The sequence below is a fragment of the Silurus meridionalis genome, chromosome 23 (assembly GCF_014805685.1).
Source record: "Silurus meridionalis isolate SWU-2019-XX chromosome 23, ASM1480568v1, whole genome shotgun sequence".
Classification (NCBI taxonomy): domain Eukaryota; kingdom Metazoa; phylum Chordata; class Actinopteri; order Siluriformes; family Siluridae; genus Silurus; species Silurus meridionalis.
Window position 1 is genome coordinate 17,908,065 of NC_060906.1, and position 13,267 is coordinate 17,921,331.

Here is a 13,267-nt window from a genome sequence, read left to right on the forward strand (position 1 = left end):
ATTTGAAACAACACAAGGGTAGAAAATACACAGTTCTCATAAAGGTTTGTTAGAGCCACTTTCTGGAACAGTTTTTTTAAGGTTTAAAGGTAAAATGCATGCAGACTTCACCCTTTGATACACGTGTTATTGGGGTCTGGTTTTCATTTTAAAAAGTTGTGTCTTGTTGAAGGGCGCCACCCAGTGGACTTATATTGAAATTGTTCTTATTTTTTTTCAATCGTTACACGCTTGGGTAATCTGATAACTGCATTTTGGAGGGTATTTGATTAGAAAATAAAAGTGTGTGTGTGTGTGTGTTTGTGTGTTTTAACAAACACATGATGTAGCAAACCCATGTCCAAAAATGTCTGTGCGTTTTTATCTGTAATATTTCTCATGTTCATGTTCTACGCGAGTTTGTACTAATTACAAATTGTACTAAATAACTAATTAAGCATTAGTTGTACTAATAATATAATTAGCAATTGAACAGAATAACAATCCAAATTAGCCAACACACATACACTAAATATTTGATCTTAGCCACAATTAAACCAGCTTGGTAAAGATTTTTTTAAGGTCGTTTAAAAAATAAAAAATAAATAAATAAAAAAATTTAATATAAAAAAAAACAAATAAATACAAATAAACAAATACATATAAATAAATACATATAAATAAATAAATACAAATAAATCAATTATATATATTTTATTTATTTATTGATATATATATATCAATAAATAAATAAAAAATATATATAAATAAATACAAATAAATTCAGGTATTACAGTTTTTTCTCAGTTGCTTTGTAGCATTTCTCGAATCATCCTTAATATTTGCAAAAAATTAAGTGAAATTAAGTGCAAACAATTTGTACAAACAGCACAATACATTGTATTTCTTGCAAAAGCCTGTACTTTTCTTAACATCCTCTTAAAAGTAAGTATTTGTGAGTGAACATCTCATTCCCATCAGAATGAAAAGTCCTTTTGTCATCGTTCACGAGCAAAATCATCTAAATATTTAATGTTGTCAGTATGATGGTGCACAGCTTCAGGATTTCTTGATATAAACTATGGTTTGGAATGATGAATATCAGCAGCACAAATTTCTGTATTTGATTACCATTTTCAGAAATTGTAATTATATTTTTTTGCTCTGTCTGTAAACACACACCAATTAAAGGTTCACAAGATTCTCCTTTGACCTGTTTTAGAGAACTGGTTGATATTTGGTTGATATGATGTCGTTCCCTCTCCTTTATTAGTGACATCTGCACAATTCAACTCACATTCACCAAAAAAAAGGTTTATTAGAGATTTTAGATGACGACTGGTTTAACCAGGTTGCATTCAATGACCTCATTAATAAACTAATGCTGAGATGTTTTGGGGGTTAAGACTTCAGGTGAAACCAGAATATATTTTGAACATAATTGATAATGTAGGAAACAGCAGACACTTGTACACAATTGATTAAATTAATGTACCAATGCATTCAGAATTTGATCAGGAATTGAAAAGCAACAAGAAATGTTTTTATGAGGAGCACAAGTGACTAAATGAGGTTAAACAAGCAGTTGACAATTTCACTACTGATCTGAGAAACTAATGAAAAAGCAGAACAGTATGAGCAAAAATGTGTAAATGTTTGCTAATTATACACACACACACACACACACACACACACGCTATAAATATACTGTTTGCAAGACAACTTTATAAACACAGGCATCAGATATGTATATATAGAAAAGGCCTAGGGTTGCCACCTCACTCATATGGAATTGTCCTACACTTAAATGTAGGATTCATCCAAGTCAGTAATACATTCTAATTATAAAAGAAAATGTTAAAAGCCTTTGTCTTTGAGATCTCATTGCACTAATCAGCTTTTACAGTTCAGTCATGATTTTTTTTATATTCACTTTCTATCCAACTTCTGTCAGGTATTAAAAGCAGCTTTGAGAAAGAAAGCAGTTTGACTTGGTCACGCCAAAATCTCATCCAGCGAGTTTTACACGTTCCTTAAAGCATGCCAATCTCAAATTAACGTTTACCTGAATGTTTTAAAGCAAATGTTGCCAACTGCAAATTCATTAAGAACACAATATCACTTATGAAAACTTTATCCTGCACTATTCTTTAGTGCCATTTAGTACTTTGAGTCACCTGATCAATGTTTTAGAACAGGTGCAAGTTCCTTGTGAAGGCTACATTTTAAAGATCAATAAGACCAGTAACAGACAACAGTACAAACCAGACTGTGCCTTTAAACAGCTCCTTTATTAGTGATGTGTATAAAGAAAAACAAGAGGCTTAAGTATTTGGATCACATTTAATTTCTGCAAAAGAAAAAACAAAAACACTGAACAGACACTAGCCTGGACTCAGGCACACCATATTTTGCAGTCCACCCCTCATGTGTACAGCTGCAGAGCAAACCCTCCCACCCCTCCCTCAATATCAGATTCCTGATGGAATGTTATTACCCACAATTCCACTTGGCCCCTTAATTTAGGAAGCTCAGTGCAACATGGTACTCCAATTATAGCTGGACGAACCATCCAATTACAATTTGTACAACAAAAAAAAAGGGGGGATTTTGACCAAGTTGCCCAAAAGGAATGGCATTGGAAAAAGTGAGGTTAACTGTGTAATATGGAGTTTAATCAACTTCCTCCATGCGAGAGGAATCATCCTCATCGCCCTCCAGTGGTGGGATTTCCTCTTGAGCAGGCGTAGAGCTTGGTTCATCTGAGGGTACATCGTCATCATCGATACCTGCATTGGAAGGAGCATTTAGTTATTGAGAAGCAAGTTCATCTGAACATTAGTGATTAAGCTACCAGTCTATAAAATCTTACCAAGTCCCAACTTGATCATCCTGTAGATGCGGTTGGAATGTGTCTGAGGGTCATCCAGAGAGAAGCCGGAGGACAGCAGTGCAGTCTCAAACAGCAGGATCACCAGATCTTTCACAGCCTTGTCGTTCTTATCAGCCTCTGCCTTTTGCCTCAGCATCTCCATGATGGGATGGTCAGGATTGATCTCTAGGTGCTTCTTTGCCATCATGTAGCCCATGGTGGAGTTATCTCTCAGGGCCTGGGCCTTCATGATGCGCTCCATGTTTGCAGTCCAGCCATACGTGCTGGTCACAATGCAGCAAGGTGAAGAAACCAGTCTGTTGGACACTGTGACCTGTGGAGACAAGAGTGTGATTAAGAATCACAATACATTTTAAACATTTGTTTGGTCTGCAATACCAACGTTAGTAGGATAAAGAAATTAGTAAGCACAGACAAGAAACCATTAGTGGGTACAAAAGCTGGAGCTCCTTTCAAGTGTTTCTGCATGCGCACTCCAGCACTTTTCATAAAATTCTCTTTTCAAGCACAACACAAGTCTAAACTCTTCATTATTACATATGGGTTGAGGACCATGCGAGATCCTTGTATGCTCAGATTAGTGTTATACCTTCATTACTTAAATCACTTAAGTTTCAGAAGAATTTTCTGAGCAAGAACCTGGATAACATTAGACAGCCACACAATCAAGCTCGACACACTGTCTGTTGAATCACACCAAGCCTCAATAGAGTACTTGGACTTACCATAAAACTTCACATGAAGAACTAGGATACCTGTTATTGTTACAAAAAGAAAACGTCAAATCTCAAAGCAATCGCTGGGCAATAATTTAATGCACAAGACTGCTTTACCTTTTCGACTTTCTTATCCAGAATCTCCTTCATTAGCTTGCACAGGCTCTCAAACTTGGCCTTGTCCTCCTCCATCTTTTTCTTCTCCTCCTCATCCTCAGGCAGCTCCAGCCCCTCCTTGGTGACAGAGACCAGGGTCTTTCCCTCGAATTCCTTCAGCTGCTGCACACAGTACTCGTCGATGGGCTCCACCATGTAGAGAACCTCAAAGCCACGTTTACGCACACGCTCAACAAAGGCAGAGTTGGCCACCTGGTCTTTGCTCTCACCTGGGGAGGTGAAAAATGTAACATTTCAGAACCCTTTAATTATTATTTTCTTTCTTTTTTTAAATAAAGATGGATAGATACTTCATTCATACCAATGAGATTGACAAAAAATAAGAAATACAAATAAAGCAGAGCAACATGCTACATGACTCACCAGTGATGTAGTAAATGGATTTCTGGTTGTCCTTCATGCGACCGAGGTACTCCGAGAGGGAATTCATTTCATCTCCTGATTGTGAGCTGTGATAGCGCAGCAGTTCAGAAAGCTTCTTACGGTTCTGAGAGTCCTCATGGATGCCCAACTACAAAAACATGTATTTATTTTTATCCAAAATAATTTACTATAGCAAACAGAATGATGCTCGTCAATATACACTGGTACATTAGCCACATAAAATGAGATCTTAATACATAGTAAACCACAAAGAACTGTTTAAAGATGCAGTCACTAAACAGGCTGCATCCTGAAACATGTAGTGGTAAACCAATAATTGTGCAGTTATAAAGCCTTTTCTTACTTTGATGTTCTTGGAGAAGGCTTCATAGAACTTCTTGTAGTTGTCCTTGTCTTCAGAAAGCTCAGCAAACAGTTCCAGGCATTTCTTCACGATGTTCTTGCGGATCACCTTCAGAATTTTGCTCTGCTGCAGCATCTCTCTGGAGATGTTCAGAGGAAGATCCTCAGAGTCAACTACACCACGGACAAAGTCTGAAGAGAAAGGGAGAAGAGACCATCAACACCCATTGCAGCACAATACTTTACTGTGAATCAAGAGCAAGGAGGAGCAGTCCAGGTGTAAAGGTTCGGAAGTGTGAACTTACTCAGGTACTCTGGGATGAGCTCCTCGCAGCTGTCCATGATGAACACTCTCCTCACATACAGCTTGATGTTATTCTTCTTTTTCTTGTTTTCAAAAAGGTCAAAGGGTGCACGACGGGGGATGAATAGCAGTGCTCGGAACTCCAGCTGTCCCTCAACAGAGAAGTGCTATGATACAGACAAAAGAAGAAAATGTCAGCTGAACGAGATGAGCTTTTTATAGAATCACTTCAAAGTATTGATATTAAAAGGTCAAAGTTTATATAAAAAAATAAATAAAGTTTGTGGAAACTAAAGCCAGTATTTATTTTATATATAAAAATTGTATCTCCAACTCTATAATCTGCTTACATAATTTACACTTCATGGACCTTAAACTACTTCAAAGTAAAATTTGGGTTTACTTCTTCAGAACAGTTACCTTAACAGCAAGGTGGTCCTCCCAGTCATTGGTCAGGCTCTTGTAGAACTCTCCATATTCCTCATTTGTGATGTCGTCAGGGTTCCTAGTCCAGATGGGCTTGGTCTTGTTCAGCTCCTCCTGGTCAATGTATTTCTCCTTGATCTTTTTAGTTTTCTTCTTGTCTTTATCCTTAGAGGAGTCCTCTTCATCATCAGAGCCTACATCCTCAATTTTGGGCTTGTCTTCTCCTTCTTCCTCCTCCTCTTTTTCTTCCTTCTCTTCCTTTTCATCCTCTGCCTCATCATCACTGATCTCCTTATCACGCTCCTTCTCCACCTACAGACGTTTCAGAATGCTTTGTATTTATTTATTTGAAATCATAAGTCAATTTCTGATTTAGTAAATTCAAATAAACCACTGAACAATCAACAGAACCCCCCCCCAGAATTAACTGTTTACACGAGATGTTGACACTTACAAATAGTGTGATTGGGTATCCAATGAACTGAGAGTGCTTCTTGACCACCTCCTTCACCCTCTTCTCCTCAATGTACTCAGTCTGATCCTCCTTCAGATGAAGGATGACTTTGGTTCCACGGCCAATGGTCTCACCTGTAAACAGATCAATATCAGCAACTTCTACAAAGGTTATGCAAATTTGAGGTTAAAACAGATTACAAATCATTACTATAATTAACATACCATGATCAACTTTGACTGTGAAAGAGCCACCAGCTGAGGACTCCCAGGCATACTGCTCATCATCATTGTTTTTAGTGATTACCACCACTTTCTCAGCCACCAGATAGGCAGAGTAGAATCCCACACCGAACTGCCCAATCATGGAGATATCTGCACCAGCCTGCAGGGTCAAAGGATCAGATATTAAAATTAAATACCAGTTATACAGGTAACAATTTGTAGATTCAGCTATATATTCACACTACATTTTGAGAAGCTCAGGCAAACTAACAGTTTAAGACAGAATTAATTAAGTACATGTTCAAGTAAGTGTCATTTTACGGTAGACAAATTAAATTCAAAACCCTATCCCGTTTTCCAAAGGCACTCATTAACCAGCTGCCAGTGTGTGATCCTAAATGACCATTTCATTCCTCCCCCTCATGCTCTCTTGGTGCATGACTAATTAGTACAACAAAAGATCAGGATCATGTTTCTCAACACTCTACCTGAAGAGCCTCCATGAAGGCCTTGGTTCCTGACTTAGCAATGGTTCCTAGGTTATTGATGAGGTCAGCCTTGGTCATGCCGATTCCGGTGTCGATGATTGTTAGTGTGCGTTCATGCTTGTTGGGAATGATTTCGATCTTGAGGTCCTTCCCACTGTCCAGTTTAGATGGATCAGTCAGACTTTCATATCTGATTTTGTCAAGGGCCTACAATATAAAAGAAATAACATTTTTTACAAGTGTAAAATACTTAGTGGGGAAAATACAATTATTTGAATCTCAGGTATGCAAACACTTCCAGGGGAAATTAAGGATTTAAAAAAAAAATGTGACCAATATAGACAATAACCCACACCCTCCACTGTAACAGCACTTACATCAGAGGCATTGGAAATGAGCTCCCTGAGGAAGATCTCCTTGTTGGAATAAAAAGTGTTAATGATGAGGGACATCAGCTGAGCAATCTCTGCCTGGAAGGCAAAGGTCTCAGCCTCCTCCTCTTGGCGCATTTCTTCAGGCATCTGAGAATGAACAAGTGGATGAATAAACAATTTAGCAAACAACTAATTTTACCCGACCTGTTCCTTCAATTACACATCTCATACCTCAAGTATATCTTTACCACAAAACCACACATACCAAATATAATTGGACCATATTTAATGTAAAACATTAAAATGTTATTTATTGTACAGATGATGACTGACGCACTTAAAACCGTGATTCACTTTCAAGAGAAAAATAGAGCGGAACGTAGGAAACGCGGTACAAGGAACATGGCCGAACTTCCGGTTGCACAAAGGGCGCAGCCACGTGCTTCGAGAGGGAGCACGTGTACGGCTTGTAGAAAGTGAAAGAATACGGATGATCCCCACAATCATATCTTAAAAAAATTTAACTAAAATTCGGCTCAAATAGGAAGTGGTAGTAAAACTAGACTGCACAATAAAGCTTAAACATTTAATCGATATTGAGTCAGCAATTGTATAAGTACCCGTATACCGCAAGGTCTATAGCAAAACGGCCTACGTTATCGATTTAACAGGCCACAAACGAACATTAGCCCGGCAGAGAGAAATGTGGCCGGTAGCTGTATTCAAAATGGCTCGCGCTTGGACGCATAATGCACAAGAATCCATTGCTTCATTCCCTAAGTAGTGTACTTACGCAAGGGGGCAGCGCGCCATTTGGGACAGAGCCGGCTAATAAACGCGAGGTACAACCCGGGCTAGCGTGACCCATTGTTTCAGTCGACGTTTAGACTTCAATAACAAGTCCGGGCCATGTTTTTTTTTTTTAGTACAACCACTTCAACAATAAGATTTATCTTTTAAAAAAGTGAAAATATACACTTTATACAGGATTATTATTATTTGCCCAGAATTTACCCCTGCACCTGCTAAGGGCATCACACGGAATGCGACAAATTACCGCTATAATTATTCAACTATCATCATTATGGTTATCATAAGTCATACCGAGACAGTTTTCTTTTTTTTTTTAAAACGTATCTTACACGAAATACCCCCCCTCCACCACCCACATAACCACCATCTTTGTTACCGGCTGAATGAAACCGCACAGATTCGCTCTAAAAAAACCGAAATATCATTAAAAAGATGGCCATCATCGACTCGATTAAAAGTAAAGATTAAAATCTTTGTACCTTGACTTTAGTTTCGTTGACTTCTCTTGAACAAAATGCCACCAAACACTTTCCAGTCTCCTCCGCACTCTGGTGCAGTGGAGTAAAAAGAAGGACGGGACGAGTTTCCAGGAGTGTTTTCTTTATATATTCCGAGTGATGTATCACTCCGCCAAACCGTTGCAGTACAGAAGGTGGGTTTCAACCTAAATAACATGGGAAACATACACCAGGCGAGTGCACTATACTGTATACTTACACCTATAGCAGATTGAGGCACTATTTAGGGTGCTTTTACGTGATTTGGGATTTAACCGTAGGCATCGTTCAGTTGTCATGGTAAGCGAAAAGCGCTTAATTTATAATGCCTAAATATTGGATACAATCTACAGCTAAAAAGCCCAATAACAAAAATACTAAATATAATACATGTACACCAAAGCAAAACAATGAATAAGGACTATATACTAATTGTAATTATATGCTAAAGTGATGCATCATTTGTCAGGGTTCCTTAAATACAGCATGTGTATAGTGTTTGTAAATAAAAAACTCATCAGTTAAGATTATTATTAGGAAATTACATTATGATTTGTTTTCTATTCATCAGTGTAAGAGCCTGTACACGCATATATGTTGTATTTGAGATAAGCAAGGTGTGACAGATGAATCAAAATTTGACAGACAAACCCAGATTTATTTCACGTTTAATTTTAGCACTATTATTACCATCTCATTGTTGCATTCAGATAAATATTATCGTATAAATAGCACACACTGTTTCACAAAACGAACAAAAGAAACCTCTTACCGCAGAACTTGATTTTGCATCGGAAGGATATCACCGCTCAGAAGTGGCTGCGCATCGTTTCTTTCTAGCACTTTCCACGGGAAACCCGCCCCGCCGTGACGTCACGCGTCTGTCAAACGGCAGCACGCCAGCAAAAGAAGTTCCGGAAAAACGGCCGCCACCGACGTTCCCGCCGGGCGCAAAAACAAGAGCTCTGAAGCTGGATACATTAAAAAATAAATATAAAAGTACCATAATATCATAAAAAAACACCGTTGATGCATAATTTCTATTTTGAGATAAGTTTCTTTATAAACACGTCTGATATTTAGGCTGTATGTAGGCCCAACAGCATTAGATTTCCCCTTACTGGAATTACGTCACATTTAAAAACACGTGGTGTTCATTTCCTATTTGTTTGAAGGGGCACATGTTTTGTTTAACATCAGTGATCTTTTCATATTTCCCACCTAATTCATTACTTCATCAGTAATCACTGTATGCTGAATGGCAGTCCATTGCAGGGTGCACATACTTTCACATTTAGAGGCAGTTGAACACAGCTAATCCAATTTACTGCAATGTTGTTGGGAGGTAAAAGAAAACCTGAGAACAGTGAGGGGATGAATGACGTGAAACTCAATACAGTCTTTAACCCAAGTTTGGAATCAACTGGGATCACTGGAAACATGAGGGACTACAATGAGACATTAGGCACTGACTGCTCACATTGTCAGTTTCTCCCTTTTGCTTCCAAAACAGTCTTGACTCATTGAGTATTAACAGCATTATCATCTTCAGCAATTTGAGCTACAGAAGGTCGTCTGTTGGATCGGAGCACAGGCGCCAGCTTTCGCCTCCCACATGCATCAATGAGCCTCGGCCCCCCACGACCCTGTCGCTGGTTCACCACTGTTCCTTCCTTGGAGCACTTTTGATAGATACTGACCACTGCAGACCGGGAACATCCCACAAGATCTGCAGTTTTGGAGATGCTCATCACAATTTGGCTCTTGTCAAACTCACACAAATCCTTACGCTTGTCCATTTTTCCTGCATCTAACACGTCAACTTTGAGGACAAAATGTTCCCCTGCTGCCTAATAATATCTCACACACCAAAAGGTGCCATGATGGAAAGATAATCAGTATCACTGGTCATAATGTTATATCATCATAACGTTATGCCTGGTCAGTGTATATGTGCATCGTCTCCTGTAATGGACTGACATGGTAAATTTCATGTGTCCAGTATAACCAGGATACATTCAGACCAAGTTTTACAGTTAGAATTATTTTAGGTTGATTGGTAACTCCACTAGAAATAATTTAGTTTTGAGAGCAGGCTTAAACATGTGCATCAGATAAAGAAATGTCCTGTATGAGAATAGGTTTATAAGTGCCAGTACACTGCAGCTTGCTTTGTATAGGGCTGTGTAGCTGCAGATGCAGCTGTTCCTCTGTTTAATGCCTAAAGTACCTGCAACAGGCACACAAGCTTCAGAACTGGACCATGGAGCAAGAAGGAAGTCTGGTCTGATTAATCATATGTTCTTTTTTGTGTGTCATGACCTAAGGAAGAGGTGGCTCAGGGGAATCTTCTATGAGAAGAAGGTAAGTTGGTGGAGGCAGTGGTGTTGCTCTTGGAAACCGTGAACCGTGATTCCTGGCATTGATGTGGATATCACACACCTTCTTGGTAACAATATTCTCTAATGCCAGCTCATTTTTCAACGAGCTCTTTTAGCTTTTTGCTGTCTTCTTATTTTTGTTTTTTTCCCAGTAAAAATCAATCACATATGATTATCAGACATAAACATCAAAACAATTAAAGAATTGAGAAGAATTATAAATAATATATATAATTTTCAAAGTTTATTTCCATATTTGTATTAAAAAAAAAAAAATTTTATTGGGTTTTTATCACATTTTCTGCAGCCATATAAATGCTGTTACAGCAGTTATGTAATAAGACGTTAGACCCAGCCCCAAAAAAGAAAAAAAACTCGTGTTTAAGTCAGTATTTAAATTAATGCAAATACAGATAGTTGATGGGCAATAATACTGTGTGTTTTGTTCTGAAGCAATCATCATTACCCCCTCCAAAGTCTGAATGGTCTGAATGCGTAGCCACAAGTTTTATTTAGTTACGTTCTTATCCGGACCCTCAGCGGTGATGTCTTATTTACTAGACCATTTACCACAACTTCATAGAGAATGCAAAAGAAAATTATACACAGAAAGGACTATGTAAAATCCACAATGATAAAAATATCTAAAAGCCAAGTAGCAGCTCAAAAGATGGTTGATGTAAAGAAGGCACATGGACTTTCTTTTCCTTGATACTTTGTGAAGAAAATAGTGTTTAGAGCTTTTGGAAGAAAAGAGATGTTTATCTGCTCTAAGTGGAATGTGGAAGCGTTTCAATATGGAGAAGTCCTTGAGTTCCAGATTGTTCTGCTGTTGCAGACTATTATATCATATTACCAGTTTTTCCATGTTTCATGATGAAGAGTCACTTAGCTAATGTATGCTGCACCACACACACAGGGTTCATTCTGATAATCTAAAGTGAGATATATATACATACACATATACAGTGAGTACGGAAAGTATTCAGACCCCCTTAAATTTTTCACTCTTTGTTATATTGCAGCCATTTGCTAAAATCATTTAAGTTCATTTCTTTTCCTCATTAATGTACACATAGCACCCCATATTGACAGAAAAACACAATTGTTGACATTTTATCAGATTTATTAAAAAAGAAAAACTGAAATATCACATGATCCTAAGTATTCAGACCCTTTGGTCAGTATTTAGTAGAAGCACCCTTTTGACCTAATACAGCCAGGAGTCTTTTTGGGAAAGATGCAACAAGTTTTTTACACCTGGATTTGGGGATCCTCTGCCTTTCCTCCTTGCAGATCCTCTCCAGTTCTGTCAGGTTGGATGGTAGACGTTGATGGACAGCCATTTTTAGGTCTCTCCAGAGATGCTCAATTGGGTTTAAGTCAATGCTCTGGCTGGGCCATTCAAGAACAGTCACGGAGTTGTTGTGAAGCCACTCCTTCATTATTTTAGCTGTGTGTTTAGGGTCATTGTCTTGTTGGAAGGTAAACTTTCGGCCCAGTCTGAGGTCCAGAGCACTTTGGAGAAGGTTTGCGTCCAGGATATCCTTGTACTTGTACCTGTATTTATCTGTCCCTCGATTGCAACCAGTCGTCCTGTCCCTGCAGCTGAAAAACACCCCCACAGCATGATGCTGCCACCACCATGCTTCACTGTTGGGACTGTATTGGACAGGTGATGAGCAGTGCCTGGTTTTCTCCACACATACATTAGAAATAAGGCCAAACAGATCTATCTTGGTCTCATCAGACCAGAGAATCTAATTTCTCACCATCTTGGAGTCCTTCAGGTGTTTTTTAACAAACTCCATGCGGGCTTTCACGTGTCCTGCACTTAGGAGAGGCTTCCGTCGGGCCACTCTGCCATAAAGCCCCGACTAGTGAAGGGCTGCAGTGATGGTTGACTTTTTACAACTTCCTCCCATCTCCCGACTGCATCTCTGGAGCTCAGCCACAGTGATCTTTGGGTTCTTCTTTACCTCTCTCACCAAGGCTCTTCTTCCCCGATAGCGCAGTTTGGCCAGACGGCTAGCTCTAGAAAGGGTTCTGGTCATCCCAAACGTCTTCCATTTGGATTATGGAGGCCACTGTGCTCTTAGGAACCTTAAGTGCAGCAGAATTTTTTTTTTAACCATGGCCAGATCTGTGCTTTGCCACAATTCTGTCTCTGAGCTCTTCAGGCAGTACCTTTGACCTCATGATTCTCATTTGCTCTGACTTGCATTGTGATCTGTAAGGTCTTATATAGACAGGTGTGTGGCTTTCCTAATCAAATCCAATCAGTATAATCAAACACAGATGGACTCAAATGAAGGTGTAGAACCATATCAATGATAATCAAAAGAAATGGATAGCACCTGAGTTAAATATATGAGTGTCATAGCAAAGGGTCTGAATACTTAGGACCATGTGATATTTCAGTTTTTCTTTTTTTAATAAATCTGCAAAAAAGTCAACAATTCTGTGTTTTTCTGTCAATATGGGGTGCTATGTGTACATTAATGAGGAAAATAAATGAACTTAAATGATTTTAGCAAATGGCTGCAATATAACAAAGAGTGAAAAATGTAAGGGGGTCTGAATACTTTCTGTACTTTGGGTACAGAAAGTATTCAGACCCCCTTACATTTTTCATTTTTGCATTTTTAAAAAGGCATATATATATACACATACATACAGTATTGTGCTTTCAAAGTGCCTTTTTAAAAATGCTTTCAAAAAATAATATAATTTTATAATAATATAAAGTTAATGACCTCCCTTTGCCTGCAAAACATCATCAATTGTTTTAAGTACACTTGCACTTATAGGTACA

At 38.4% G+C, this 13,267-nt stretch overlaps 1 protein-coding gene across 1 annotated transcript; it reads right to left on the bottom strand.

Moving 5' to 3' along the window:
- Positions 1–2,308: 2,308 nt before the first annotated feature.
- hsp90ab1 (heat shock protein 90, alpha (cytosolic), class B member 1) lies at positions 2,309–8,213 on the bottom strand. The gene is made up of 12 exons (XM_046836889.1): positions 8,054–8,213; positions 6,765–6,908; positions 6,388–6,594; positions 5,900–6,059; positions 5,676–5,809; positions 5,216–5,533; positions 4,797–4,962; positions 4,493–4,683; positions 4,129–4,276; positions 3,706–3,974; positions 2,852–3,185; positions 2,309–2,768 (listed from the first exon to the last, which is right to left on the bottom strand). The coding sequence occupies exons 2-12, from the start codon at positions 6,906–6,908 to the stop codon at positions 2,653–2,655; spliced, it is 2,187 nt and encodes a 728-aa protein (XP_046692845.1). The 5' UTR covers positions 8,054–8,213; the 3' UTR covers positions 2,309–2,652.
- Positions 8,214–13,267: the final 5,054 nt, after the last annotated feature.